This window comes from Ustilaginoidea virens, chromosome 1 (genome assembly GCF_000687475.1).
Source record: "Ustilaginoidea virens chromosome 1, complete sequence".
NCBI classification, from domain to species: Eukaryota; Fungi; Ascomycota; class Sordariomycetes; order Hypocreales; family Clavicipitaceae; genus Ustilaginoidea; species Ustilaginoidea virens.
Window position 1 is genome coordinate 6,332,765 of NC_057316.1, and position 27,030 is coordinate 6,359,794.

Below are 27,030 nucleotides of genomic sequence, written 5' to 3' on the forward strand. Positions count from 1 at the left end.
AGCAGGACCGAGCTGCCTTAAATATTTGCATCTTGATATAGGCTCGCGGCCACTCGACGCAAATACGACATTGATAGAACACGACGAAGCCGCTGACTTCATCCGAAGCTCTCCATCTCGTATTCTGGAATAGAACGTCGTGAGGAAGCCGGCGTTGATGACCTCATCCCGTCTGCGCCCAGCCCGGCTGCGCCCAGCCCGGCTAGGCCCTCTTTTTTAATCCCTGCGAACTTTCGAAGTCGGGGACTTGGGAAATGCGGAGTATACGACTCACGGCGGTGAAGCGCACTGCCGATCAATGTGTCGCGCCCCATGACAAGTTAGTTGTCTTGCCAAGACCTGGCTGGACCAGGCAAACGGGTCTGTTAGCCCAAGAGCGTCAACGTATTATGTAGCTTGGTCAACAAGCGGCCCTCGACATCTCTCGCGAGTCAGCAGCTCCAATGGCAGAAACAAAGGTTCTTGCCGAAGGTTGGTCGGACTCGCCCGATCTGTCGACGAATAGCTCGAGGCAGGGCTCTTTTTGACACAGTATCAAGATGGAGTCCTGCAACATGTCATTAGTATGCTCCTCTTGAAGCCTTGCAGACATAGCAGCCTGACCCGATGGGCCTGTTGTTGCTTTCCGAGCTTTGCCTCAAAATAATATCGCGGCTACAGAGAGTGGAACAATGAGTTGATTTGTGGGGAAACTTCATGTTCCCGAGTCAGCTTGCCATTGGCCCTGGGTACCTTACCTGGGGGTACGGTACATACCTAAGCCCCCGGGGGCCTGTAGCTGACGAGTCTGGCTTCCCTGATTCATTCGAATCATGTACTGTGCTCCTCGGGCTCACGGCTTCATTTCGCTCACACGAAAAGACGGCTTTTTTTTTTTTGTTTACTTTCCCGCTTGTACTGTGGGCGACGGAAGGGGGCTGCTTGTCGCCGTGCTTACATGGCTGGTAGTTGAGGGATGGATGCCTGATGTTCCCCACTGGACGCCGGTTGGTGCCTCGTCCAGTTGACGTAACGTTGCGGCCTGTGGCTGAGCCGCTGCACCTGTTCGCAGCTGCGAGAAACCTCAACCCGACCACGGAGCGAGTCGTTTGATCGCCGACGGCTCTCGCCCTCTGCCTCCCTCCATTGACTACCGTGGAATACGAGTACAGACTTGCAGACTGCAGACTGCAGACTGCAGGCCCAGACTACGGAAAAATGGAACGGCAAAGCCCAAGTGAGCAAATACCACCCACGCCAGAGTATCTACTCCAACTTCAAGGATTGGTCCACTCGTCATACGATTTGAAAAAATCAGGGTACGTGCTGTACCAGCTCTCTTCTGCAGAGCTCGAGAGAAAGATGCGGTGCGAGCGGTGCTCCAAAGGTGAGAGACCGAAACCGTTTGGTTCTATCAAACGGTCGCCCACAAGTGCCTCTCTCCACCTCGCCTGTCCTCGGCCTTTCCCACTGACGCAGGAAGCAGTCCTCAAAAGGGATCGACGAAACCGACCCTTGAAACCCAAGCTTCCGCTTACCCAAACCGCTGGACGTGCCACGTCCTCGCAAGACGACGACCCGGTGCTTTCTGGATCCGGCCTCCGCAAGCTAAACATCCACGGCCACTCGTGCGAGGCGGCTTCTGAGCCAGGCGATTCCGAGCCTCGCCAGCCGGCGGGGAAGCTAGCCTGTCGATTTCACCCAGGCAGAGTGGCGAACAAGGTACCGAGTCCGTCAAAGCCAGCCTTTGCTGCCCACATCGTTGGCTCCCGAGAAAAAAAAAAGGAAAAAAAAAGAAAAAGACTGCTGACGGAGCGACGCGCGTGTAGACGTGGACATGCTGCAGGAGACCGCCCTTGTCGAAGCCTTGCTCCGGGAATACCCAGCACACTCCTCGCCAGTATCCTAACGGCCATCTCGAGAGAAACTGGCGCTTCTACGAGACTCCGTCCGAGAGGCATGCATCCCATGTCGCCGCCGTTGCGCTCGACTGCGAGATGGGAGTCGCCAGCTCGGGCGACAGCGAGCTGATTCGCGTATCCGTCCTGGACTTTTTCACCGGCGCGGTGCTTCTGGACAAGCTCGTGTACCCGAGCGTGCGAATGGCGCACTACAACACCAGGTTTTCCGGCGTAACCTGGCAGGCAATGGAAGAAGCCTGCCGCCGCCGCAACTGCCTGTTTGGAAGGGATGCCGCAAGACAAGCGGTATGCGAGCTCGTCGGGCCCGACACCGTGGTGGTCTGCCACGCAGGGCACGGAGACCTCGTTTCGCTGCGGTGGATCCATCGCCGAACCGTCGACACCCTCGTGATCGAGACCAGGCGCCGAGAAATAGAGCTTGCGTGCTCCAAGGTGAGGCAAGACTCGGAGCCCGCAGCCTCGCTCCCCCACGAGGTAGGACAGGGGGCTGTCAAGGCCCCAGATGCGGCAGAACGCGAGCCTGCAGCACGACAAGACGGCTTGTCTCTCAAAGCCCTCGCCCTCCAGAGGCTCAAGAGAGCTATCCAGGTCAGCGGCCGCGGGCATGATAGCGTGCAAGACGCCCTGGCAACCCGCGATCTAGTGCAGTGGTACATTGCCAACCCCGCCAGCTCGTGAAGGCCCGAACGGGGCCCTCGAATCCGCGGCCTGCTCGGATACAAAGTGAAGGCCATCTCGTGATTCTGCATCCTAGCCAAGTCCTTCTGCCTTTTGCCCAGGCATCAGAGAGAATCGACTGGAACGGACGCGGGGGAGGCTAACGTGACGGCCATGATTGCTGTGCCCGCACGACTCACCCCCTGATGCTCGTTTCACCACCCCGGCCACCTTATTGTCCTTGCATCCGTATGCTTATAGAAGACCGCGCAAAAATCGTTTCATGCATCACGTTGGATGGTATAGCTTTGATCTTTTTTTGATCTTCTTTTTTTTTTCTTTTTTTCCCTCGGCTGGTAGCCTGGATTTAATGATGCCTAGACGAGCTTCTTGCTCTGAGCTCAAGCCTGAGTTCAAGGCCGAATGTACAGTACAGCACGGGTTTGCCTTTTGCGATGCTTCTTTTTTTTTTACGAAAGCTCCTACTGGATTGCGAGGGGCTGGATCCTGGAAATGATTTACACGACTACTAGGTATGAAAATGAAAGTTTTGACAGTAGCTTTAATCATGTGAGTATGGCGTGAATACTTGAAACGCGTGTTTAAAAAAAATTAGTAAAAAATGAAAGATGAAAAATGAAAGCGAAAAGCATGGCAAATTGACGACGGAAATGGTATTTTAGCTTTTGATACTAAATGGATATTCTCAACGCCAGGTTAATCTTTCAAGTTGGTTGATAAGGAACTCTGTTTTGCACATCAGTTATTGCAAATGATTGTTGAAACCTAGACGCCCTCTCATAGGAGCTGTCGCTGTCCGATTGAAGAAGAAAAACTTTTAAACACCCAGAAAAACAAGCAGATATCCCAGGCTTGGCAAGAGAGCAACTGCCAGAGTGCCCCGCCGAAGACGGCTGTGTAGCGATTGCGATCTGGAATCTGGAGAATCCCAACAACCTCAAGCCCCAGCCACCCACGCTGGCTCCACTCGAATACTGTGAAGAACCAACACGGCTCGGGAACAGCGTGCGTGAATCGTGAGCCATGTCTTTGCCATGCTTCGGAAACCGCCACCGCACTGGGCATGGGCAGACTCTCGATTTCAACGTCAAAAGGGATCCGATCTGACCTCGCTCTGTTGCTCGGCAGACGAGTTCGACATCTGCATGGCTTCTTCGATCAGCAGGAGGTTGCTGTGGCCTTGAAGGCACAGCCAATGTCCGCAGGTGATGGCAAGGTCCTCCGCGCAGCCGCCCAAGCGTCCGCACTATGAGACTGCCTACTGTGCATTGCATCTGTGACTGTGTGCTGGCGCAACGCGTCCGGCAAGACTGTCTAGATGGGATCGGGTTGGAACGCGCTGTCCCTTCAAGCTGGTTGCCTCCGACAGATGTCTTGAAGCCGCACAGGTTTTGGCGTTGTTGGGGGGGAAAGGTCCGTCATGCTTTCGACACCTTGTGCGGAAATTTCCCGCCGCATCGCGCAGCGTGCCACGGGAGGCCCCATGCTTCCTGTGCTGTTTTGACAGGCCAACATCTGACTCACTTGCCAGGAGTTGTAAGGCCCCCGGCTTTCGTCTTGATCTCATGTTCGTGAACCACGCCCAAAATGCAACGAGGACTAGGCCAGCGAGGCTCGCAACAGAGATCCCCAATGATTGTGCCAGTTGAGAGGCGAGTTGTTGTGCCAAAAGAACTTCGACATGCGAGCTTGGTGGTGACTCTCTTCTCGACATGTGGTGTCTGGGGCTGGCGGGCGATGCGATCCTACCTGAAAGTTGATGTGCGGGTTTCCGAAGATGAGAGTGCAGCCCCTGCCATCAACACGCTAGAAAGTTGGGCAGGATCTCTTGACCGGACCGAATACTCGTTTGTGAAGAGTCCATGCAGGGCTTTGGATTTTCATGTGGGAGGGAAACCAGCTTTGGCTTGACACGGAGAAGATGGTATTGAATCCGACTCTCTGGCTTCCACCGATGGAGCTAGGGCGAGCTTTGCTTGCGAGCCTGGACATGGCAAAAGTCCGTCCACCAAGACCAAGGTTTTGGCTGCCACGGTCGATTCCGGAGACTTTTTCTTGGCTCCGTATACTGATTTGTGACGAGGCTGGCTACGTCCGTGGTGCTGTTGGAGTTTCCAGACTGCATGAAGGCATAACCCCTGAGCATGTCAACCCAAGACCCTAATTGCATCGACATCTTGACAAGATGTCAAGACGTCCAGATGGCTGAAATTGAAGTTTCCACGAAGGAGCAGGGGACGAGGCGGACGATGAGACGGAGATGGATGGCGGTTACTCACCGAGCCCGTTTCCCGCTGAGAGAAGAAAGGAAGAAGGAAGACGACAAGACCGAAGACAGAAACGGAGCAAGCCAGCCGTAGAGTCACGTCCTCGGACACATCCCCGGACAAGGTAAACGTGCAAAGCACATGAGCCAAAAGTGTCGACACAATTTGCACGACCATGGCCTTGTCGATTATTCACGTACCGTTTGACGTACCGTTTGACGTACCGTTTGACGTACCGTTTGCTCTCTCATCGACTCCCCAACTTACTTACCCTTGCGTGCCTGTCCGTCTCTGCAAACACATTTAGCAAACATGCGGCGGCAAGAGATGAAGTTCCAGATTTTCAACCTTGGCTACCCCCCGGCGGAGTGGCGTAAGCTTGCTGCTCGGGTTTCCCGTTTCAGGTGCCCGTCACATTCACGAAGCAATCGAGACTTTTCCAGCACGACTTTCCAAAACAACTCAGAACGAGTCCGGGGTCTCGTCGTGCCTGGCGGGCACCGGACTGCATATTAGATGTCCTTGCGATTTACCGAGTAACTCTGGAATCGCCGAGTCCGTGCATACCAGCGAGAAGCAAGTCGCGGTCTTGCTGCAAGGGCCCAAGGCCAAGCTCAGCAGGTTTGCATTCGGGCTCGAGTCCATGCCACGACGGTTGCTGCACTGCATTAGATGGGAACGAACGAACGAACGAACGAACTGGACGACCTGGACGACCCGGGAATCCCGCTGCCATCAATCCATCGCCGGTGCGGACTGGCGGTGCTTTTCCGCAGCAGATGCCAGCGCCAGCGCTTTCCTTTAGGCACCAGACCGACCAGTCACCGACACCAGGCCCTCCCTTCCCAATAACTTGCTCGACCCAGCCAGCTTCCGACAATGGCGCACGCGATGCCGGAAACAATAGATAAACGCATGGTACGACGTGCTTACATGTAGGTTAGGAGGTACAGTACCTTGGCATACAGTACCACTTATCAGCCCCAAGTCGGCGCAGTTGCCGCAAAACAAAGCAAGGGGTAGGAGGCATATACCCGGTCACCCCGCCGCCGATTACGGAGCACGTCCTAGGCACAGCCGCCAGTGCCTCTAAGCAGCACGGCAAAAGTTTGCTGCTCACAACACACTTGCAGCGGGGGAAATGTGATGACACAATGATGAGGTAAGCCGGCAATGCTATTGCAGCGGCCGTCAATCGGAAGGATTGACTGATACTGCATGGGGTGATGCTTAGGTACCTACGGAGTACCTCTCATTTATGCCCCATTACCACGGACGGCACTTGGCGAGCGGGGGTGGGGTTCGTGGTTCCAGCATTTCCAATTGCCAATTGCACCTCGAGCTTTTCTTCTCGCCGGCCGACGTGCAAGCTGCTGGGTAATGAGTCGAAAAAAGAAAGGAAAGGAAAGGAAAGGAAAGTAAAGGAAAAGAAAAGAAAAGAAAAGAAAAGAAAAAAAAAGAAAAGAGACGCGAGAAAAGAAGGCTGGAAAAGACAAAGATGCACCATGCTGATCTTGGTCGTACGCATGCACCTTGATTGGCTGCAATTCGATGCATGGTCTGCTGGTTATCCTCCCCGAGTCCACAAGGGGTACAGTTAAAAGTATGTACATAGTAGCTACTTCCTCCATGCTACTACATTTCCTAGCCGCCGCCGTCATGACCCCCCCACCCACATGGAAACAAACATGGAACCAACAACTCGCCTCCCTCTGCGCTGGTGCACGGCCATCATTTTATCCTTCGTTCACGGTCAAGACTTCGCGCTGGCTGTTTGCATTCCCGTGGATCGCATGGACTCTGCAGCCGTCTCTCGTTAGCTTTTAACCGCCCCCGTCGTCATCGTCATCGTCAGCGCGGCTTGTTGACAACAAACCATCTTCATCGCCATCCCATCATCCTTCATGTATCTTATGCTGTTCCCGACTTGTTCACCGCCGCAAAGACAAAGACACGTCATTGCCGTTATTTGCTTCACCCAGATCAAACTCTCAGCTCGCTAACCGACGCTCGACCCTCCCTCAAAGCTGCCTTACTCCAGACCAACTGGACCAACTTGCCTCGATGCCTGACAAGCACACCTGTCTCGCGCCCATCTAATTCAGGAGTTTGTCGGTCCCGCAACGTGTGTTTTCGTACTTTCCAACTTTAGTCTGGGCACGGCGTACGGATTACGCAAGCCTGGTACTTTGTTCGAGCACAGCAAAAGTTATCAAAATCAACATCCGTGTCGGTTGCCGAGTTGCATGTCTCTGGCTCCAAACTCACTGAGAGCTCACCAAGAGGCATCAGCAGGCGACGAAATTCGAAGCTGCTCCTTACCGCCATGTTTGGCGCATTTCCGATCAATCGTAAGTCGTCTTCACGCTATGAGCCTTTCGCTTAAACCTCCTCGCTTGACTCGACCCTTTTCCCCACCCAGCCGTGACTAGTCTCCTCCTCATCTTCTTTTGCCGGCGCTGTGTGCGAGCCTTCTCTTGACGTTCTTTCGAGTCTTTTCTGTGCGTTTTGTTAAAACAAGTCCTCCTGCCATGCCGTACTCGTTGAATGCCAAAAGAAAAAAAAGAAAAGGTGCGGGGGAGGGAGTGAGAGAGGAGGGGAAAGGGAAAAAAAAGCAAGGAAAGAAGGAGAGAGTCCAATATCTAACCATTGCGCAGCAAGAGTGCCTTCAAACATCGACCCACAAGATATCCCAGGCCCTACACCCATTACCCTGCCGAGATATCAGCCCTTTGCACAAGATGACCTGCTTGTTGACCAGTCACAATCATTGCCTCAGCTGCTTAAACAGACCGGACGTGAATCCATTGTTCTTGGAGCGACTGGTCTGCTAGCCATCGGGTTAGACCTTAAGCTAGATGTCGATTTGAAGCATCTCGTGCCTCCTGCATCATGCTTGCCTGATTTTCACCAGTGGGATAAGCTCACAGCGGAAGAAGCTCAAAACCAGGGTGGGAAGCATCAGTTCCCACTGCGGAACGGAGTAACATCCCCTGGCGTCCAAGTGTACTTGGAACGCAGGCGAGAGCTTGCGAATACGAATGAAGACGCCTTCCGTACCGTAAGACGGCTAAGCCCCCCACGGGGGAAACAACAAGCCAGGCTGGGGAACGCGTACGAATTCTTCCGCTGTCTGGAGCTGTTTACGGCTTTCTGGGACGATCCCTCCCAGCCCGAGCAGCTGCCTCCCTCACCAGAATTGACCGGATCCAGGGATGATGAGGCAGCTGACCCGGACCCCGACCACGACCACGACCACGACCACGAACCCGAATCTCACCAGGCTTCAGCAGCTATTTATCGAACCTGCTCGGGCGAGGCCATGCCGGCAGAATACAGACAGACCCTGTTGAACGCCTTTGTAAAGCTGGTCGCCTACGACTTTGGCTGCAGCGTCTCCGTGGCAAGGACGGAGCCACGACTGCATTTCAGCTCGCCTTCAGGCCGTCGGCAGCGGAAATCGTACACGTCATCCGACTGCCATTTTGTCTTCCAGATCCCCAGGGCTCGAGAGACTGCCCGAGCAGGAGTTGTCCACGGCCCAGTGGCTGCAGTCAGCACCCGCCCCACAGTGAGCTTCACCACGCCCGACGCCGAGGCGGCTCAGTCGCAGGATCTGGCCCGGGAAGTCGTGGCAGCGCTCATCACCGCTCAACATCGAAACCGGGAAGGCAGAGAGGAAACCCGTTTCGGCGACCAACAATGGTGGACGACGAGACATCGATGGGGCGGCGGAGTAGGAGGGCCAATCGGTCGAGAGATTGAAAAGGAGGCCGTCGCTAGCAAAGCCGAGGCGGGCGCGGCGGACAAGACGAACCAGACGGACAATGCCGGGGACGGACCCGTCAAGAAGCCTCGTAAGACGATGCCCATCTACGACAGGTACCGCAAGGTGCGCCCACCAGCTTCGTCGTGGGACCAAAAGGCCAGGTACGAGGCCATCGGCAAGGTCAAGGGTGCGGGCTACGACGACATATTCCTCATCAGCTCTCTTTTCCACCACCTGTCCATCCTCCGCGTGCGCGTGCCTTTCCGACTGCTGGAGGTCTTGGACGGGTCGCCCGAGCAAGATGCCACGAGGAGAAGCTGGGGCAGAGTGGAGGCTTGGAGGAGCCCGTGGTTCGACTTTTTCGACGTCGGACAACGGATACGGGCCATGCAACTGGTCTGGGCGGTCATGGCGTACCAAATGAGGCGCGACGACTAATGCGCGGCAAAGAAGAAATGGAAGCTTTGATTAAACTTTGAGCGGGTTGGAAATGAAAATCATGTAAAAAAAAAAAAAGAGCATATCGCGGATGATGTTTTAAGATGAAAAATAAAAAGCAAACAGATTGTTTTTTTTTTTTTTTTTTTTTTTTTGTAATCTTGGCGAGAACTGAGAAAGCGGCAAATTTCGAAAATTCCACATCACCTTTTTTTTTTTTCGCTCCTTCTCTTCTTTTTATTTGATTTGTTTTATTTGACTAAATTTCTTGGGCTGAAACGCCTCCTCGCCCGCAAACGCTTTTCTGGCAGCAAACCAGGGAGAACAGGAGGCTTGTCATCAACGGCGTAGGTACGTACATGTTAGGAAGGTAGAGTGGGGTGGGGGGGTGGTGGGTCACCCGGGGCATGCATTCATCATTCGCAAGGGCGGGGGAGAGACGGAAAAAAAAAAAAAGAAAAAAGGGTGGACCGCGAAAAAGCGCGCGCGACCCCCCGCTGTCTGACGCGTGACGCGTGACGCGTGACGCCAACGTTTTCGCGCGTCGAGGGCAGCGCAGCAACTGAGCGAACACACCACACCATCACGAGTGGGGGAAGACGAAGACGGGGGCGAATGCACGGCTCGTCGTTGAGCGGGCAGCTAGCTAGCTACTCGTGCCTTGGCCCGGGGGCCAACCTCTACATACATACAGGACAGGACAAGGGGGGGGGGGGGGGGGGGGGGCAAAGGACGAAGATGAGAGAGCCAGAACGCCGGGACCTGGCCCAGCCGGAGGGGGTTCAAAACCAGCCATGCGATCCGCCAGGTTGCGCTTGTAAATGGAAAAGTGCAAGAAAAGGGAACAAGAAGAGAAGATGAAGAGGAGAAGACAAGATGAAGAGGAGAAGACAAGATGAAGAAGAGAAGAGAAGAAGCAGAAGCAGCAGAAGAAGCAGAAGAAGCAGAAGAAGAAGAAAGACAAAGAGACAAAGAAGGAAAAAAAAAAAGACAGCGCATGCCCACAACGAATAGACGGCAGATGGAGCACCGCCATTCTCCCTACATATTGATGAATCGCCAGCTCCTGCTTTCCCACGCAGCCTCGGGGCGCCATATGCAGCTTCATGAGCCGACACTATAAACGCCTGGGTAAATCCAAGATGATGGTTCCAGCTCGGAAGCTGTGTCCGTCGGATGTGTCCGTCGGATAATGAGAGGGCTGGTGAGAGGGCTGGTGAGGTGGAAGCACTCCCAACGCCAAGTGGAGGGCTGAAATAGAGAAAAAAAAAGAGTCAAGGACCAGAGCACGTCAAGAGAGAAGTCGGCATGGGAGAGGCAGTTCCGTTGACGTCCCAAAAGACCAGGATTCGTTTCGTTGCGAACCATTTCCAGCTTAGGCCAGCGGCTCTTCAAACGTGAGCCTCCTCCTGGCCACGCTGAGCGGCGTCCGTGCTGACGAGGGAGGGCCCGGCGTCCTCCATGGTTTCTGAGCGGGACTCGGGGTGATGTTGACGAAATCGGCAAAATCGAAACCTTGCCCCGGCGTGTTTGGGAACAGGTTGCCCCCCCCCGGCGTGGTCATCATGGAGGACGGCAGGTCCAGCTTGCTATTCTTTGGCGGGGGCGTGGATAGATGCTCCATGCGGCCACGGTTCGACTTCACCGCAGGCGAGGGCGACGCCGCCAGGTAGAGCAGCAGATCCGCGCCCTCTTCCCCAGACTTGGCGGGGTTGGGCCCGTCGAGGTTCTCCCTGCTCCGCTTGGTCCTGAGACTGCGCGTCGTCTGCATCGGAGGGGTGCGCGGGGGCGAAGAGCGGACTTTGGACATGGTGAAGGAGTGTGCGGGGAGGAGGTCGTCGTCGTCGTCCGAGGGAGCGGCAAAGTTGGGCGACGTGAGGGCGGCCGTCATTCTCCGCTGCTGGAAGAAGGAGACGTCGGGTCCGGCGGACGTGGTGAAATGCTGCTGACGTCGGGGCTTGATGGGTGACGACTGCGCCAACTGATGCGTGTCCCTCCAGGTGGAGGAGGACGATGCGGCGAGGGACTTGTGCGCCGTGGGCGAGGCTCGGAAGCGTTTGCTCGGACTCGAGGCCGTGTGGTCAAAGGAGGCAAAGTAGGTGCGCTTTCGGTGACCAGAGCTTCCGCTGCTGGACCCGACGGCATCGGAAAACAAGGGCGCCTTGAGCGGCGAGCTCATCAACGTTCGGGTCGGGTAGGGCAGGTCCGAGGCGCTGGAGGACGAGTCGGAGAGCACGTCGCCGTCGCAGAGGCGTCTCCGTCGCATCTCCTCCTCGAGTTTCGGTTCGATGGAGTCGAGGGTCAAGTCTTCCCAGCCGTGCTTGGTTTTGAACTGAGCCAGAGCCAAACGGTTCTGCAGTCGTCGAGCAATCTGCGCAGGGGCAGGGAGAGAGAGGGGAGGAGACTTGTGTGTAAGCTATGCAATCTCTTTCTTGAGCCGTGCCAGTTTTGCGTGCGGTCCATTGTGGGCAAAGTTGTGGTGTGTTGCCGGCTGACTGACCTTGCTGACTTCTGCTCGCTTGAGAATGCTGTCCACCACGTCCTCTGGCTGCTTCTTCCACGGAGACGACATGTCTATGCGGTCCGGGGGCCGGGGGGACCGAGTAAAATTGAGGAACGAGGTTTTTTTTCTTTTTTTTTTCTTCTTCTTCTTTTTTTTCCCCCGCCGTATTGCAACCGTCGTCGGGGTAGATCGTGTTATCTGGGGTGGGCGGTCGAAGGAACGAGCTGAGGCTGAAGGGAGAAGAGGCGGACGGACGCAAAGAATTGATTGATGATTGCGAGTCAATGGGATGGGATGGGATGGGATGGGATGGGATGGGATGTGCGGGCGGCCGTGCGGGTGAGACGACGCCAGCTGCTCGGCGGCTATGACCCCAAAGAGATCGGGTCTGGTCTGGTCTGGTCTGGTCTGGTCTGGTCTGCGAGTACCAAGTAGGTACTTGGGCGGCTGTCTAGGGCGGAAACAAGAAGCAATCAATCATTCAATCATTGATGGTTGACCATGTATTTTCACGTCAATGCATGTGGCTTTGCTTGCTCTCGGCTGTCGAGGTCAAGCTAGCGTGCTCTTGCCTTGCCCCAAGGTACACGTGTACTCCGTGCCTACCTTACCAGGTACCTACCTCCTACCTACCTCCTAGGTACCTAGGTAGGTACCTTCCGAGAAAAAGAGGATAAAATCTGAATCTTTCAATATTTCGTTTCCCGGGAGAACAGCCGGAGCGGCCAGCGAGGTGGACCATGCCGCCCGCCACTCGTTGCTTAACCTGCTGGCCTCGCACTTGTGAGTCGTCATGGAGCAAATGCAAATGCAGGGGGGCACATGAAGTTGTTCCGGTCGCCCATGGACGTTTTGTTTTGCTCCATGGAGTACGGAGTACAGTATCTGATTGAAGCCAACCGAAAGCCCCGCCGCCGCTGTCATGGCCGTGGGGGATCAGGGGAAGCCGTCGGAAACCGTCGGAAAGCGTCGCGGGGAGCAAAGCGAAAAAAAAAAAAAGTTAAAAACAAACGAGGACGGAAAGGCAAACAGGGCCTATTGACAGCGTGCAGCATAGTAGAGACAAATGAAGCACTGGTGTGGCATTGCGTTATCCGCGAGATTGCTCCCCCAAAGCATTGCTGCCCTTCCGTCGGTTGCTCCCAGCCTAGCACTACGTGCCGTTGAGGGCACGAGTTAGGGTCATGGCTCAGGGGCCAGTCAGTGGCCAGTCAGTGGCCAGTCAGTGGTCAGCAGTGGTCAGTCAGCGGCCTGGGTCAGTACTTGAACCCCCCAGCCAGCATCACGGGCAAATCGAGATCTTGCCAATGCATGCGCTCCCAGCCTGCTTTGACCCACTACGCCAACGGCAGGGCATCTGACTGACATTGACGGCATCAGTTAGTTGGCGTAACTTCGGTAAAAGCCACATGCACTTTGACGTCGACGAAGCTTTCACCGTGGCGAGAAACAGACTCCGGCACCCAAGGTAGGAAGTACCTAGCACCTGAGCCAAGCTAAACACACACGTATTGATGATATATATGTAACCTTCCTACCTGATGAGCGGGACATCGTCGTCGCCTTGTGGTAGGCAGTACGACACAGCCGAGCCCAGCATAAGAGCAGGCCAATCGCATCGACGGTCCTTTGCTTGGTCCGTTGCACGAGCAAGCTGGCGGGTAGGTACCATCTACCTCCTGGTAGAGCGGGGGAATCCCGTTGCTAAAAGTCAAGGTACCTTTGACGCTTTACGCAAAGTAAATTATGCTGGTGAACGACCCCAGGGAGTCACCTCTCCACTGCACGGCAAGGAATGTCGCTTTTGGGTCTTCACTTGGTTGCATTGGAAAATTCATTGCAAGCTTAAAGAGTTTGCGAAGCGCAGATATGTGAGGCAAAACAATGGAGCATCGCGTCTGCCCGTCTTTTGTCTGCGGCCTCTCTCACTGAACGGGATAATGACCAAGTCGTAATGTACTATACACAGCTGCACCAGCAGCGTCCTTGAAACCGTCTCCCCCTTGTGCTACCTCTGGTTGTTCGGGTTCCTTAAAGGCAGGGCAGCCGAGATCTAGCAAATGCATATGTAGGATCCACCAGCCATCTACTCTGTTGATGAACGCTTGTCTCGTCGCTTGCCGTGGTTGCGAGGTCTAGGCGTGACTACCCACTTGTTGCGGTTGTGCGTGCGGCGTGTTTTGTAGCCACTCTTGGTCTGTAGCATGTGTTAGTAGTTGGAAAGCGATCATGTTCGCCACCTTCGAGGGTAGCGAATGCGGGAGTCTCGAGTGGGATATGTCGGAGGGATGGGAGCTTACGGGTCTTCCCCATGGTGTCACTGGGTTGCGATTGCTCTTGGACTTTCCTCTACCGCCGCCGTGAGGGTGATCAACTGTCGGGAACTGTTAGCCAAGACTTGCACTCTCTCTTCCCTTGATTCTTTCAAGCGCACTGCGAAACAAAGGGAAAAAAAAAAAAAAAAAAACATTCGACAAGTACTCACCCTTGTTCATGGCTACGCCACGGACCGTCGGCCGGATATTCAGCCAGCGACTTCGTCCAGCCTTGCCGAGCTGGCGGTAATGATGGTGAACGTTGCTGGCGACTCCTACCGTAGCGCAGGCATTCTTGCTGACGCGACGAACCTCGCCGCTTTGAAGGCGCACTTCGACATACTTGCCCGTCATAATCTTGGTGCCGTCGTCTCTCGTCTCCTCGTTCTTGTTTACGATTACTGCAGACGTGCCGGCACTGCGGCAGAAGACAGCCCCTCGCTTTGCGGCCGAACCCACCGCAAAAACCTCTGTCCCCACGGGTATCATGTGCATGGGCAGGCAGTTGCCGGCAAAGGCAGTCTTAGACGCCAAGATACCGGCATCAATAACGCCGCCCATGCTGTCCAGGAGATCCTGGGGAATGCCTGCCCGGTAACTGTGAACAATATCACCAGCTCGAAGACCTTCCGCAGCCAGAATATAAGACTTTCTCCCGGTGGCTTGTTCCGCAACCAGCGCGATGTGTGCACTGCGACCAGGGTCGTATTCAATGCGATCGACCAGATGTGGTCCGGGCCTCCATCGCTCAAAGTCGACTGTGCGTATTCTTCGTTTGACGCCACCGCCGCGATGTCGCACGGTTACGCGGCCATATACGTTTCGTCCACCTTTTCCGTGCCCCTTTTTGGGGTAAGTCAGAGGCAGGAAAGGTCGACCTTTCCATAGATGATCGTTGATGGGTCGTTTCAAATGTCGCACACCAGGAGTTCGGGGCTTGTAGGTGCGCAAAATGGCCGACTGCGGACCGGAAGTCTCGGTGGTGTTTGTGGGAACGCCGGTTGAGACCGCATTGCCTTCGGATCCAGTCTTGAGTTGCTTCGTCGCATAAAAACGACTTGTGTATTGCTGTAGCGCGAGCCGTTGTAAACTTTTGGTTACCGCAGATAACTGCAGTCTTTGATGAAGCATTTTTTTTATTATCTTTTTCGCTGGGCAATGGAGCTGCCTTGGTTCGAGTCTTTTTTCGATTGTAGGACTGATTACCGGTACGATCGGGGAGCTGAACTTGAATCGAGTGTCGGCATACAGTGGGGGGGAAAGGAGGACAGCAAGCTTGATGTTGAGACGTGAACCACAGCCTAATACGTGGGCATTGACTAAGAGATGAGACTTGGCAAAGTCTTCTCCCAGCTGCCAAAGTTTGCAGGATACTTCGGCATCCCCTCAACGCATTCAATTGATGAAAGCTAAAGGGACGGGAGGAAAAAAAGAGGGCGCCAAGGCACAAGTTCCATTGGATCACCTATCCACATGTGTGAAGTAGTTCACGTCTGGTTGAAATTTCCGCGGGAGCTGGAAAACATTTCGCCGAAATCCGGCCGGCTTCAGCGGCACCCTGCCAGCTTGAGCCACAGGTAAGCCACAGCATCAAGAACGTCATGGTCAGCTGCAGATGGAGTTCTCCATCCCCGAGGGTCCAATCAGCGGCCCGTTGCTCCACGGTTGCTACTGTTGACACCGAGACTCTGGCCCTGCTCGGGTACGTACCTATTCCGTCTTTGTATCGCGAAGCTCCAGTCGTCGCGTTATGAGTCGCTGGCCTCGACTGCCATCTCCACTGCTGACCACTCATTTGCTGGTAACCCATGCCCTTGACGACACGCTATCGTCAGAAACGAATGAATATACTAATACTGTAAAGATTTGGCGTTTTCAGTTCGGAGTAGAGTCCTCACGTCTGTAGCAGTTTCTTTTTTCTTTTATCGTTTTTTTTTTTTTTTTTTTTTTTTTTTTTTTTTTTTTTGGTGCGTCTCCGGCCGGCCAATCTGTGCAACTGTGTTCATGAGAATTCATTCTGTGACTTTAGTCGCGAACGCTGAAAATCCGGAGCGTGTCGAGACCATCCTCATCTCATGGTTCACGTTTGATACCATTTAGTCGTCCCTGCAAATCGCGCAAAACGAATTGCATCTTTGCTACGACGGTAGCACAAGCACGGGCTGCTGGACGTGTTCGCAGCAAAGTGGCTTGGGCGCTGCGACTTTCAGCCAAAACGAGCCCTCTGTCTCTCTATTTTTCCCTCACGACGCTGCAATCTTACCCTTGGCAACGGTCCCTCGCGAGTGAGCCGCGACACTGGCCAGGTACGTACCTTCGCATCCGCGACGGCTCCACCTCACGCCTCTTCCTCCCCTGCTCCTCCGCTCCTCAAAACACTTCTCGTCCGCCCTCGTAACCATTCACTTCAACATAAACACCTTTGTTGCTGCCCGGCTCTTTTCATATCGATCCTCTCTCATCTCTTTAACTCTTTACTTACGGTCTTAACCGGCTCTTGGACAGATTCTCCTAGTACCACATACAGTTTTGGTCTGCATTTATCCTTCCAAAACATTCCCATCGCGACCTCGTGTTGGACGTTCGTTGTCTCTGAACCAGAGGTAGGAAGCCGTCTTCCATTGCTTCTTGAAGTCTCTCATCCTAAAGCTACTTGTCTTTGTCGTCCTCTAGCCTTTCCCAGGCTTCTACCTTTTTTTTTTTTTTTTTTTTTTTTATAACCTTGCGTCGAGAGCTGACTTTTTTCTTCTTCTTTTCTCTCCCGCAGTTCGGTCTCTGGCTCGTACCATCGAAGATCTAGTATACACTAGATTAAAACATGCCTCCAGGTGTAAGTGGCTATCAACACGTGTTCCTTGTCCAGCCTGATCATTTCACGTTACGCCCTCGGGAGCTTAGTCCGGCTGACAAGACGTATCATTTTCTCCAAATGGTAGACTCGTGCTGCACGTCAACGTGTCGAGAACGACGAGAACTCGACGCGTCCTCTTACACGAGCCAAGTCTGCTGCTCTCAACGCGGACGAAGCCGCCATGCCGTCCAAGGGTGCCTTGCAGCCGAAGAAGTCAGCTGCCAATCTTGGCATTGCTGGCAACCAAAGAAAACGTACAGCTCTGGGCGACATGAGCAATGTCAACAAGCCGGATGCCATTGAAGGGAAAAAAATCGTTGGCAAGGTTGGCTTCACCTCCAAGGCTCATCCTGTAGGCATCCAGAAAAGCTCTGCCCGACCTACTCGTACCGCTAGCTCCGCCGCCAAGGAACCAAAGAAGACTGAAGTCAGGCGAGCCGGCCCGGGTTCTCTCGCCGCCCCAAAGAGGAAAGTCGCATCTTCTACCCACAACAAGGAACAAGAAGACGCCGTCGTTGAAGACGCTCAGCCTGCCCGTAAGAGGGCAAACAAGGAAAAGGTAGTAGACCTTGTTCAGGACGAAAATCGCGTCAAAGGAGTCCAGGTTGACAAGGAGGAAACCGCCGAATTGTCTGACGATAAGAAGATACCAGACGGTGTTCACACGATTGAGGAAGATGACTGGGATGATCCTCTCATGGTGGCCGAGTATGCCACGGAGATTTTTGAATATCTTCGCGACCTCGAATGCCGCTCAATCCCCAACCCTCAATACATGTCACATCAAGATGATCTCGAGTGGAAGACGCGAGGTATTCTCATTGACTGGCTTATTGAAGTCCACACGAGATTTCACCTTCTTCCCGAGACGCTTTTCCTTGCCGTCAACATTATTGATCGCTTCCTGTCGGAAAAGGTTGTTCAGCTTGACCGTCTCCAGCTTGTCGGCATCACCGCCATGTTCATTGCTTCCAAATACGAAGAAGTGCTCTCGCCGCACGTTGAGAACTTCAAGCGCATCACCGACAACGGCTTCAGCGAGGCGGAAATTCTGAGTGCCGAGCGATTCCTGCTCAGCACTCTCAATTACGACCTGAGCTACCCGAATCCCATGAATTTCCTTCGCCGGGTGTCCAAGGCGGACAACTATGACATCCAGTCTCGCACCATCGGCAAGTATCTTACGGAGATTAGCCTTCTCGACCATCGCTTCATGGCCTATCGACCGAGCCACTGCGCTGCTGCCGCCATGTACCTAGCACGCATGATGCTTGATCGTGGCCCATGGGTAAGCCCACGATGACTTGACGCTACTGTTGGATGTACAGAAACATTGACCTTTTTTTTTTCTTACTTTTCGGTTAGGACGATATCTTGGCATACTATGCTGGTTATGACAAGCAAGAGGTCCAGCCAGTCGTTGATTTGATGATTGACTATCTTGCCCGTCCTGTCGTCCATGAAGCATTTTTCAAGAAGTATGCAAGCAAGAAGTTTCTCAAAGGTAAGCGAGACAACGACACGGTCTAGAGGAGTGGTGTGACGTGACGATGCTAATGCCATGTAGCTTCTATCCTAGCAAGATCGTGGGCCAAGAAGAATGCACCTATTTTCGGTATCACAGATACTGAGCTGTCTTTGGACCAAATATCATGAGTGACGGCCCTGCATCATGCACATTATCGATCGATCTTACCAATGCACATCATTTATAGATATGAGGCTTAAAAAAAAAAAACGTCAGGACACCATGGCACGGGGTTGAACTGCGATCAAGACATGACCTCTTTTTTGACGACTTTAATATATACGCGAATCACGTACATTCTTCGTTGGTCAGTACGCCAGATGCAGGTCTGCTAATGGTTGACGGATTAGTGTCACCCTCGGTCTCCGCTTGGTGAAGCTATCACGCGTGTGGAAGAGCGTCTGCCGATTTGTTTTTAGCAAGTATTTCATGGATGCGATTTTGTTGAGCTGTTGTGTTTTTACATGGCGCTTGGAGTCTCTGGCGAACTTGGCAAGGACTGTTTGGATCGACAGGTTGGAGAGGGTTGTTCAGCAGCCGGCTTTGGCGTAGTTCAGGCGTGAATGCGCGGGAAGAAGGGAAGGGGGGGGAAGGCGTTGGATAAACCCAGCTTTTTGTCTTGGGTCACGGACAACTCAGCAAGGTCATCATCATCATCATCGTCAGAAGGGCAAAACGGATGATGGTGGTATCCTGGGATCTCGGAAGAAGACTCCCGAGACGTCGAAGCAAACAAGCCCCTCGCTGGATGACGAGGGGGGCGACATAGAACTTGTACATACATGTTGATTGGACTACAGGCAGGATTTTGGGAATCGAAATGAGAGTTGCATGGCATGGTACTCATAGGCGCTTGATGCATGGCGCCGTGGAATTGATGTGAGCGGAGGGGATTCGATGGCGTCGTCGGCTGGAGAAACGCAGCAGCAGCCTACACCTCACCTCGACTGCGTGCAATGAGCGCACGCCCGAGGTACCCGGTACACCGAGTCCAGTGCCTGGAAGTGCAGCCAGCCAGGTAAGCAAGCCTACCAGGTACCTACCTCCACCTCCTAGGTAAGCACCTCGGCGGTTCGGCTTTCGTACTTTGCACGATGCCGAGAGGTGCACCCAGCGCGGCAAAAGTTATTTTTACATTGCACGGAGTACCTGGCTGGTATTTACCACTCGTTGATTTTTATTCTTTTTTCTCTCTCTCTCTTTTTTTTTTTTTTTTTTTTTTTTTCCTGCATAAAATGAGAGCAGGTTGCTTTGGAAAAGCCATCGTCACAAAATGGCTGATTCCAGACCATTGATGGCAAAACGATTCAGCTAATACGAGGCACGGGTACGGGAGCACTCTTGACTCTGTCGCCGCCCCTCTGCCTGCTGCGCGCGTTCTGCGCGCGTTCTGCCGAGGTCAGTCAGTCAGTTCGGGGAAGAGCAAAGGCATGAATATGAATGAATGAATGAATGAATGAATGAATGAATGAACTTGTCGACTGGGCCTTTGGAGACAACCAACTGCGTTGCAGACAGCTCGTCCACGCCGGAACCCTATGCTCACCGACAAGTGTAGCAGATTCGGTGCCGCAGCTTTTGGACGGCTGACGCGTCTGACTCGCCGCGGCGGGCTGGGCTGGATGCGACGGAGAGATTTCAAGCGTCGAGACGGGACTTGTTTGCCCCCATGGCATGGCATGACAAGACTTGACTTGACATGACATGACATGACATGACATGACATGACAGGCAGCACCAGGTCAAGCATAGCCGTGCCGAGAGGGCCGGCCATTCATATGCTCGAGCAGCGTGCGTGCGCGCTTTCCAATGGCTTGTCAGGTCTGGTTGCCTTTGCATAGAGTGTGTGTGTGTTTGTGCGTGTGTGTGAATAGGGTTCATGACTGGGATTGATCCGTGGATTCTCCTCGTGCCTGCCGCGCTGCAGCCGCGCTGCAACCGCGTTCTTTTGCGCAACTCTAGTTTCTACAGGCAGGGAGGGGGACGAGGTGGGAAAAAAGTAAAAAAAAAATTGAAAATTGAAAATAAATAAAAAACACCCGTCGCGCTGCAACCTCCTGTTTTGGCTCTGCCATCAAAAGATGTATTTCGCTTCCCCCACCCCCTGCCTCCGTGGAATATGGCGGGTTTTCATTTATCCATCGAATGCAGAAGGCGGTGAAGAAGCATTGGCGCGGGTCCGCCGAGTAATACCCAAACCCAAGGTACTCCGTACCGAATGCTGCTCACGTTCACCATGTTCGTCATGTATCGCGTCTGGTACATGGGCCCTGCAAAAGTTCGCGCCAAGTCGACCCTAGACATGAGCCTAGCGTCGCATCCCCCTGCCCCGAAAAACACCCAAAAAAAAAAAAAACACCCAAAAAGAGGGCTTCCTGTGACCCTGTTGCAGGGCCGGTTTTCTCGCTCGAGTGACGTATCCCGTTCTCCGCCTCGGGCGCGCTTGTACCTCTACCAGCCGTAGGTGCCTAGGTGCCTAGCCTCGCCCAGGCTTGGAGGGAAACGCCCTCGTCCAAAGCCTCCTGGCATCCCTCCAATGGATAGGTCGACAGAAGCCCGTTCCCTCATCCCTCTGCTCCGTCGTCCAAAACCAGACAGACCCATTGAAATAGCGCGAGGAGGGAGGCAAGGGATATTCCATGATATCCAGCAGGTCCCCAAAGACGACGACGACGCTTGCCAGGTGCGGTACCTCCAAGGTACCTACCTACCTTCATGCGTCAAGTCCTTTGTTTGACGCCACCGTCTCTTTTTCATGGGTCCGATTGGCCCTGCTACGCGTACTCCGTGCAGGGTCTCCTAGCTTAGTTTGTTCTCTCGAGATGACTGAATGCTATTGTTGTAGGAAGAAACAGAAATAAAGATAAAAATAAAAATAAAATAAAAATAAAAAATAAAAAGAACCTAGGCAATACGCCGGAACGCTATTCCAGATTGCAGACGTACCTTGGAGCAATGTTGCATATGCGACCGACCAGAGGGAGGAGGGGCGCAAAAAACAAAAAAAAAAGAAAAAAAGAAAAACAAACAAAAAAAGTGATAAACGACGAAAATTCAGCTGTTGGTCCGACGTCGGCCATTTGCGCCAAGTTGCTAGTGTAGCTGGTACCTCGGGAACTCTCCAGGACGCCTTTCCCTCTTTTGTTACGTGCTGTCGACTGAAAACCTACGGAGCCTGACTCGTACGCGCGCAAGCCAGGTTTTTGCCAGGAATGGCGAAAAGTAGTCCGTACTCCGCACTGTTATCCATATGCTAGGCACCTGGATGCCTGCCGCCTTTACGTAAAGCGACGGGGGCACATGCGCCTTTCTACACGTTACAAGGTGCACGTCGGGGGGGGGGGGGGAGTCGATCCCCATACGAATAGATTCAAGTACCTACTTGCTCAAAGTACCTAGGTATGGTCGGCCATAAACCAAGCAAGATTGGAAAGCAAAAGCATGAGCATGGCGCACAACCTGTGGCAAGAATGGGAGATGTGAACAACGCCGACTATTGACGCCAAAAAAACAAGACCCGGAATGAACACGTAGGTCAAGACATTGCTAGTAAAGGAAGCCAAAGAAGGGCCTCAAATCACATGTACTCCGCGTACTGGGTACCTAAGGCTGAGCATAGCCGCGACACCCATGCCAGGACGACGAGGTAGTACCTCTGGTGCCTTTGGTAAGTACCTAAAGTACCTGCTACTGCAGTGCAAGTTTCAACCGGCAGACTTGGTGGCTGGGCCGGTGGGCTCTTCTGTCGGCGGCACAGTGCGCAGGGAGAGGTCAGCCATCGGCAACCAGTGACCGTGAGACGGGCGGTGCATCTGGATTCTGCTAGGACCAAAAAAATAAAAATAAAAAGATCAAAAAAAAAAAAAAAAAAACACCCACCCACACACACACACACACACACACACACACACACACACACACACACACATGCGTGTTTTAAACGCGATTTGAGCGCGGTGCATTGGATATCAAAAAGACGTTTTGCGAAACGCGGCTGGATGGAGCATCGCTTAGAGCCCGTAGAAGATGGATCGCACTCCACATGAGGCTCTTCTCGAGGGCCCGCTTGGCCCAGGTACGCTTTCTTTCGACTGCCGGCTGGGCGTGGAGGCGTGGAGGCGTGGAGGCGTGGAGGCGTGGAGTGGGAAGGACGTGAAGTCACGTGTGCCTGGGGGGGAACTGGGGGGGGGGCAACTATTTCACCCGAATTTTGAAAAATTGATTATTGTTATTTACTTATTTAAAAAAGTATATCAAATAAAATATAATATAATATAATAAAATAAAAGAAAATAAAAAAAAATCAAGGAAGAAAGAAAAGAAAAGAAAAGAAAAGAAAACAAGGGCCTTGTCTAGGGTCTCGTCTCTCGTCTGACCTGTCACTCCGCTGCCCTGTGTTGTTGCGTTGATTTTTGCAAAGATGGCTGGGCGTTTCGAGGACTCGCGTGAACGCTGGCGCCAGCCAACCTCGGGACATCCAGTCGCCAACCAGGCCAGTCTTGCACAGTACGCTGCCTGCCAACTCGTCACTGTGAACAAGGGCTTCAACTACAACTACACGTACCCTCCCTGCGGCGTCGAGCTGACCACGTACAACAGGGTTTTCTTACCCTTTTTACTTTATATTATATTACGTTGTTACTTTTTTTTTTTTTTTTTTTTTTTTTTTTTAATTATCTTTTTGGCGATTATGTGCAGGCGTTTTGCCATCGTATCGGTCGGTGGCTTTCAAGTGTGAGCTGGAGACAGTTGAGGCAAAGGGCGGCGTCGCATGGGGCTCGGCATACCGTTTCCAGCAGTCCCATCGACCGGGAAGGGGGGCCCCGTTTGGAAAAGCATGTGTTTTTTGGATTTTTGCATGGCCGCAGAGATTGCGATTGAATGATGCAACTCTGAACCTATATTAATGAACACGCCAGCGAATACACCAATGAGTACGCCGCGACCCGGGCCTTGGAATCGGCCAGCCCCAGCCCTGGTGGAGGATCCATCCCCGTCCATCCACGGTGTGCGTCCAGCCAGACAGACGTGCGCGGACCAGACCCTTCTCGCTCGCCCCCCCCCCCCCCAGTACGGAGCACCGGGAGGGCTGCCTGCCTGCTAGGGAGGTCGCAGGTGGGGGTGGGTGGTTGGGTGGGTACTTACTGGCTGGGTGGCTCCTGCCGCAATTTGACAATTGACGCAACCGCGCACGGCCAGCAAAGTCACGCGTCTGGTGCTACCCGCCGCATCCCGAAACCCAATGCGAGCGAGAGGCAGACAGACCAGACGGCTTTGAAGACTGGTTGAGACTTGCGACATGACTGGACGGGGGAACGTACATGACTGCAACATGCACGTACTCGGTATACTCTACTCCAATGTTGCTCTCCAACCCTCCTGAAATCCGGACTATCCGGCAGCTATCGGCCCTGTCGACTGCGAGCAACTCTGCGGCCAACGTCGATTCTTCCTCGGGACCTTGCACAGGGTGACTAACTACATTACATGTACCTACCTACCTGTACCTAGGTAGGTAGGTACCTAAGCTAGCAGCTGCTCACCTTCCGCCGAGCCGGGGCCCTGGCTCGGCCACCTACAGTCAGCTACTACCGTCGCGCGCCACCCCTGATTCCAGCGACAGTAAGTATTCCGCTCGATACATGCATCAATGGTAAACCGCAAGACGGCTCAAAATAATCACCGAGAGGTCTATAACTACATCCTAGCTGACTACCTATATTTGCCGCGTCTACAGGAAGCGCGGCGAGGTAGGCGGGTACTTGAACAATTAAAGGCCCGACATGTGGCGGAGTATCATTCTGCAACCCGGCCGCAACGCAACGATATCGTCATCGTCATCATCGTCGTCATCGTCATCATCATCATCACCACCACCATCAACATCACCATCGCCATCACCATCACCATCACCACCACCAACCATCACCAACCATCACCATCACCACCACCACCATCGTCATGGTCGCTTCCGACAGCTACCTTGGTATCTACCGATGAGACTAAGCAGTGTGGTGCCCCAGGCTCACAGCTGCCTTAAGCTTCAGCTCAAGTGGGCTGGTCCTACCACCCGGCGCCCAAGGTCTACTGCGCGTCTAATAGGATCTAGATACCTTTAGACGGCCATACAGACAGCCAGTGCTGGCAATGATTTCTTCCCTGGCCAAGGCTGTAGGATGTGCCAAACCTACGAGTCATTCGGCACGTAAGGCAGGTTACCCTACTCTAGTACTATCCAGGCTACATAAATTCACCTGTTATTTCTACCTGTGACGCCAAGGTTGTTGCCCAACTTTTGCCCGTATCCATGTAGAAGAGAACACTTTTACAACCTCTAGCCGGCATGTCCACCCACCCGACATTCCCTTGCGCTGCCCTGAGGCTCTATATAACATAACACTGACTATTCAACAAGTTCTGGGCCGAATTGTTTGCCAGGTCTCGTGATAGCCACTGCCGCCACCGGGACGTAAACAGGTAGTCTCTTCTCGACGCCAAAATAGTCCACGGCGACACTAATTCGAGCCAGGGGTGGAAGTTTCTTGACGGGGAGTCGTGGGAGACGCGTAATATTGCCCGCCCCGGTGTGCGGCGTTGTTGACGCTCTCCAAGAGCCCGACGAATGAAGAAGGCTTCGTTCTCTTCTGTAGAGGCCGATGGTTCGGCCACATCCCGCTACACAGCCGAGAACGGGTAATGGCGTTCGGCCAACTTTGGCGCATAGCCTGAGCAAGCTTGCAACTCTAGAACGTCTGGTGCCTGGTACATGTCAATGTCTGAAAGAATAAACCCGGCAACAGCAAGCCCATCACTTTGGCGATGCGTTAGTTGCAGGATTCAGCCCGTCATGTCTGCTTTTTTTTTTTTTTTTTTTTTTTTTGGCCATGGTATACTTGAGCTTGAGCAATTTCTTCTGGTCCCCCCCCTTCCCCGTTGTCCGCTTTCGTTTTTGTGTGATATTTTTTTCTTCTTCTTCTAATTTCGCCTTGATCTGGCCCTTTTTCTCCTTCGAAACATACTATACAACCGAGTATCCCATCGCATCGTCCGTCTGGCTGGCAAGACTCCACTGGATCTGGGGGCCCGCAAAGGCTTCTTTGGGTCATTTGGAAGCCTGCTGGTCTCCATTTTGCCAATAAAATCAGGAACGGGGCTTTCATTTCTGATAGTCTCCTTGGTTTCTTCCCTTCTCCAGGCACATGGAGGGGAACCACTGGGTTGTCCTACTACTATACTACGGATGGACGATGGGCTCTTGGCCAATGGTTCCACTCCACATCTAGGGTTCGCGGACGGCAGAATGGAGTCCAAGACGGAGCACGGTTGGCAGAGCGATTGGACGCCGACGGACTGATGAATGGAGCTCCGCCTGCAGCGTTTTTCGCAGAGAGAGGAACCAGACGAAACAATCCCCAGCGCTGTCAGCCAGCTATCGCGACCAGAACTACAACTTTGGCGACATTGCCGACTTCTCCCTCGATGACTGCAACGCCACATACCCCGGGCAACGTGCAATATGTGCCTGGGCAGATTTTTGACGGAGAGCTCCGTGTCAAAGGGCCCAATCTAGTGAACCGAGAGAAGAAGCGCGATTAAATACTCACACTCTGCCTGCACTGTAGAGTAGAGCTTGCATGGCGTGAATGCTTGGAGGCCATTATCACCAGCGCTACTTCGTAAACAGTTCAGAAATGGATCCAGATTGCCCTTGGTGGGGCGGGGGGGCGGGGGTTGGGGGCGTGGCCGGATCGTAAGCGGCGTGAGTTTCTTACTGTACTCCGCCGTACGTACTCGGTACTCCGCTAGCAAACCAGGCAGCTGCAAGCATTCAAGTCAACTTACCTGCTCTATACGTGTACGGTACCTGCGCCGCCAGACTGAGGACACTCGGCACCACCACCACCACCACCCCCACTACTACCACCACCCCCCTTCCTTCCCTTCCTTCGATCCAGGTTAAAGGCACTGGAAAAGGCGGACCGCCGAAACCTGCTTGCACAGGGGCTGTTACCGCCGTCCGTACTTGGCCTAGCGCCTGGCTTCCGCCCATCTGCCCCATCTCGTTTCCCTTGACTCGTGGATCCTGGTTCCCTCTCCTGCACATCATCCCAAGTTCCCGTGACGTGTCGCCGCTCTGTTTGCTCCAAAGCGCTAACTTGTGTTCCTTGCGCAGGGTTCGTCATTGCTTATCCTGTCCCCAGCGGGTCGGGCTTGGGCCCATGACTTGGTCGCAATAGCCGCGGAAAGCGACTACTGCCACCAGGTCAAGCTAGTCCGCACCGCACATAATCCCACCGTCACAGCCCGCCACAGCAAAGTCTGGTCGCGGTCGCGGTCGCGGTCGCGGTCGCGGTCGCGGTGCCTTTGTCAGCGACAAGGGGGAGCCTACCTTGTCGCCGCCAAGCCTATGCCTGCCACGAGGACAAGCAGAATTTGGCAGACCAAGGCAAGCTTCAATGCTACAGTCCCCCTTTCCACGGATGTACCAAGAGGTATCGTATCTAGCAAGGGGGTATTCTGACAAGGTACCCCAACACCGTTCACCATGCGGTGAGCTCGCCCAAGAAGGCCAAGCAGGCAAGGTTACCTGTTATCCATCAAGCAAGAATCCATCTCGTTGCGATTCATGAACCAGGTGCCGGTGAGTTGAGGGCAGAGGTAGAGAGAGACGTATGTACGTGGGTGAATGCCGCTTCACGGTGCCTTTTCCCTTTCCCCGCTGATAATAATCATCTCTACAGTGTCTGCACGAATGGTTATCCTTTCTTCCTTGACAGTAT

General features: G+C 53.7%; 7 protein-coding genes across 7 annotated transcripts; 3 read left to right on the top strand and 4 right to left on the bottom strand.

Moving 5' to 3' along the window:
* Nucleotides 1-1,341: 1,341 nt before the first annotated feature.
* On the top strand, nucleotides 1,342-2,579 carry UV8b_01432 (uncharacterized protein; the record flags this gene model as incomplete). The annotated part of the gene is made up of 3 exons (XM_043138930.1): nucleotides 1,342-1,366; nucleotides 1,466-1,701; nucleotides 1,809-2,579. 3 exons carry the CDS (start codon nucleotides 1,342-1,344, stop codon nucleotides 2,577-2,579), a joined length of 1,032 nt encoding a protein of 343 aa, XP_042994864.1.
* A 1,087-nt stretch (nucleotides 2,580-3,666) lies between these two features.
* On the bottom strand, nucleotides 3,667-4,293 carry UV8b_01433 (uncharacterized protein; the record flags this gene model as incomplete). Its single annotated transcript, XM_043138931.1, has 2 exons — nucleotides 3,667-3,751; nucleotides 3,842-4,293. The coding sequence occupies 2 exons, from the start codon at nucleotides 4,291-4,293 to the stop codon at nucleotides 3,667-3,669; spliced, it is 537 nt and encodes a 178-aa protein (XP_042994865.1).
* Nucleotides 4,294-4,459: 166 nt separating this feature from the next.
* On the bottom strand, nucleotides 4,460-5,023 carry UV8b_01434 (uncharacterized protein; the record flags this gene model as incomplete). Its single annotated transcript, XM_043138932.1, has 2 exons — nucleotides 4,460-4,717; nucleotides 4,859-5,023. The coding sequence occupies 2 exons, from the start codon at nucleotides 5,021-5,023 to the stop codon at nucleotides 4,460-4,462; spliced, it is 423 nt and encodes a 140-aa protein (XP_042994866.1).
* Nucleotides 5,024-7,172: 2,149 nt separating this feature from the next.
* Nucleotides 7,173-9,053, top strand: UV8b_01435 (uncharacterized protein; the record flags this gene model as incomplete). The annotated part of the gene is made up of 2 exons (XM_043138933.1): nucleotides 7,173-7,197; nucleotides 7,504-9,053. The coding sequence occupies 2 exons, from the start codon at nucleotides 7,173-7,175 to the stop codon at nucleotides 9,051-9,053; spliced, it is 1,575 nt and encodes a 524-aa protein (XP_042994867.1).
* Nucleotides 9,054-10,428: 1,375 nt separating this feature from the next.
* UV8b_01436 (uncharacterized protein) lies at nucleotides 10,429-11,625 on the bottom strand (the record flags this gene model as incomplete). The annotated part of the gene is made up of 2 exons (XM_043138934.1): nucleotides 10,429-11,424; nucleotides 11,554-11,625. The coding sequence occupies 2 exons, from the start codon at nucleotides 11,623-11,625 to the stop codon at nucleotides 10,429-10,431; spliced, it is 1,068 nt and encodes a 355-aa protein (XP_042994868.1).
* Nucleotides 11,626-13,642: 2,017 nt separating this feature from the next.
* UV8b_01437 (uncharacterized protein) lies at nucleotides 13,643-15,002 on the bottom strand (the record flags this gene model as incomplete). Its single annotated transcript, XM_043138935.1, has 3 exons — nucleotides 13,643-13,753; nucleotides 13,857-13,930; nucleotides 14,042-15,002. The coding sequence occupies 3 exons, from the start codon at nucleotides 15,000-15,002 to the stop codon at nucleotides 13,643-13,645; spliced, it is 1,146 nt and encodes a 381-aa protein (XP_042994869.1).
* Nucleotides 15,003-16,689: 1,687 nt separating this feature from the next.
* UV8b_01438 (uncharacterized protein) lies at nucleotides 16,690-18,378 on the top strand (the record flags this gene model as incomplete). The annotated part of the gene is made up of 4 exons (XM_043138936.1): nucleotides 16,690-16,701; nucleotides 16,808-18,010; nucleotides 18,088-18,226; nucleotides 18,290-18,378. 4 exons carry the CDS (start codon nucleotides 16,690-16,692, stop codon nucleotides 18,376-18,378), a joined length of 1,443 nt encoding a protein of 480 aa, XP_042994870.1.
* Between the last annotated feature and the right edge of the window lie 8,652 nt (nucleotides 18,379-27,030).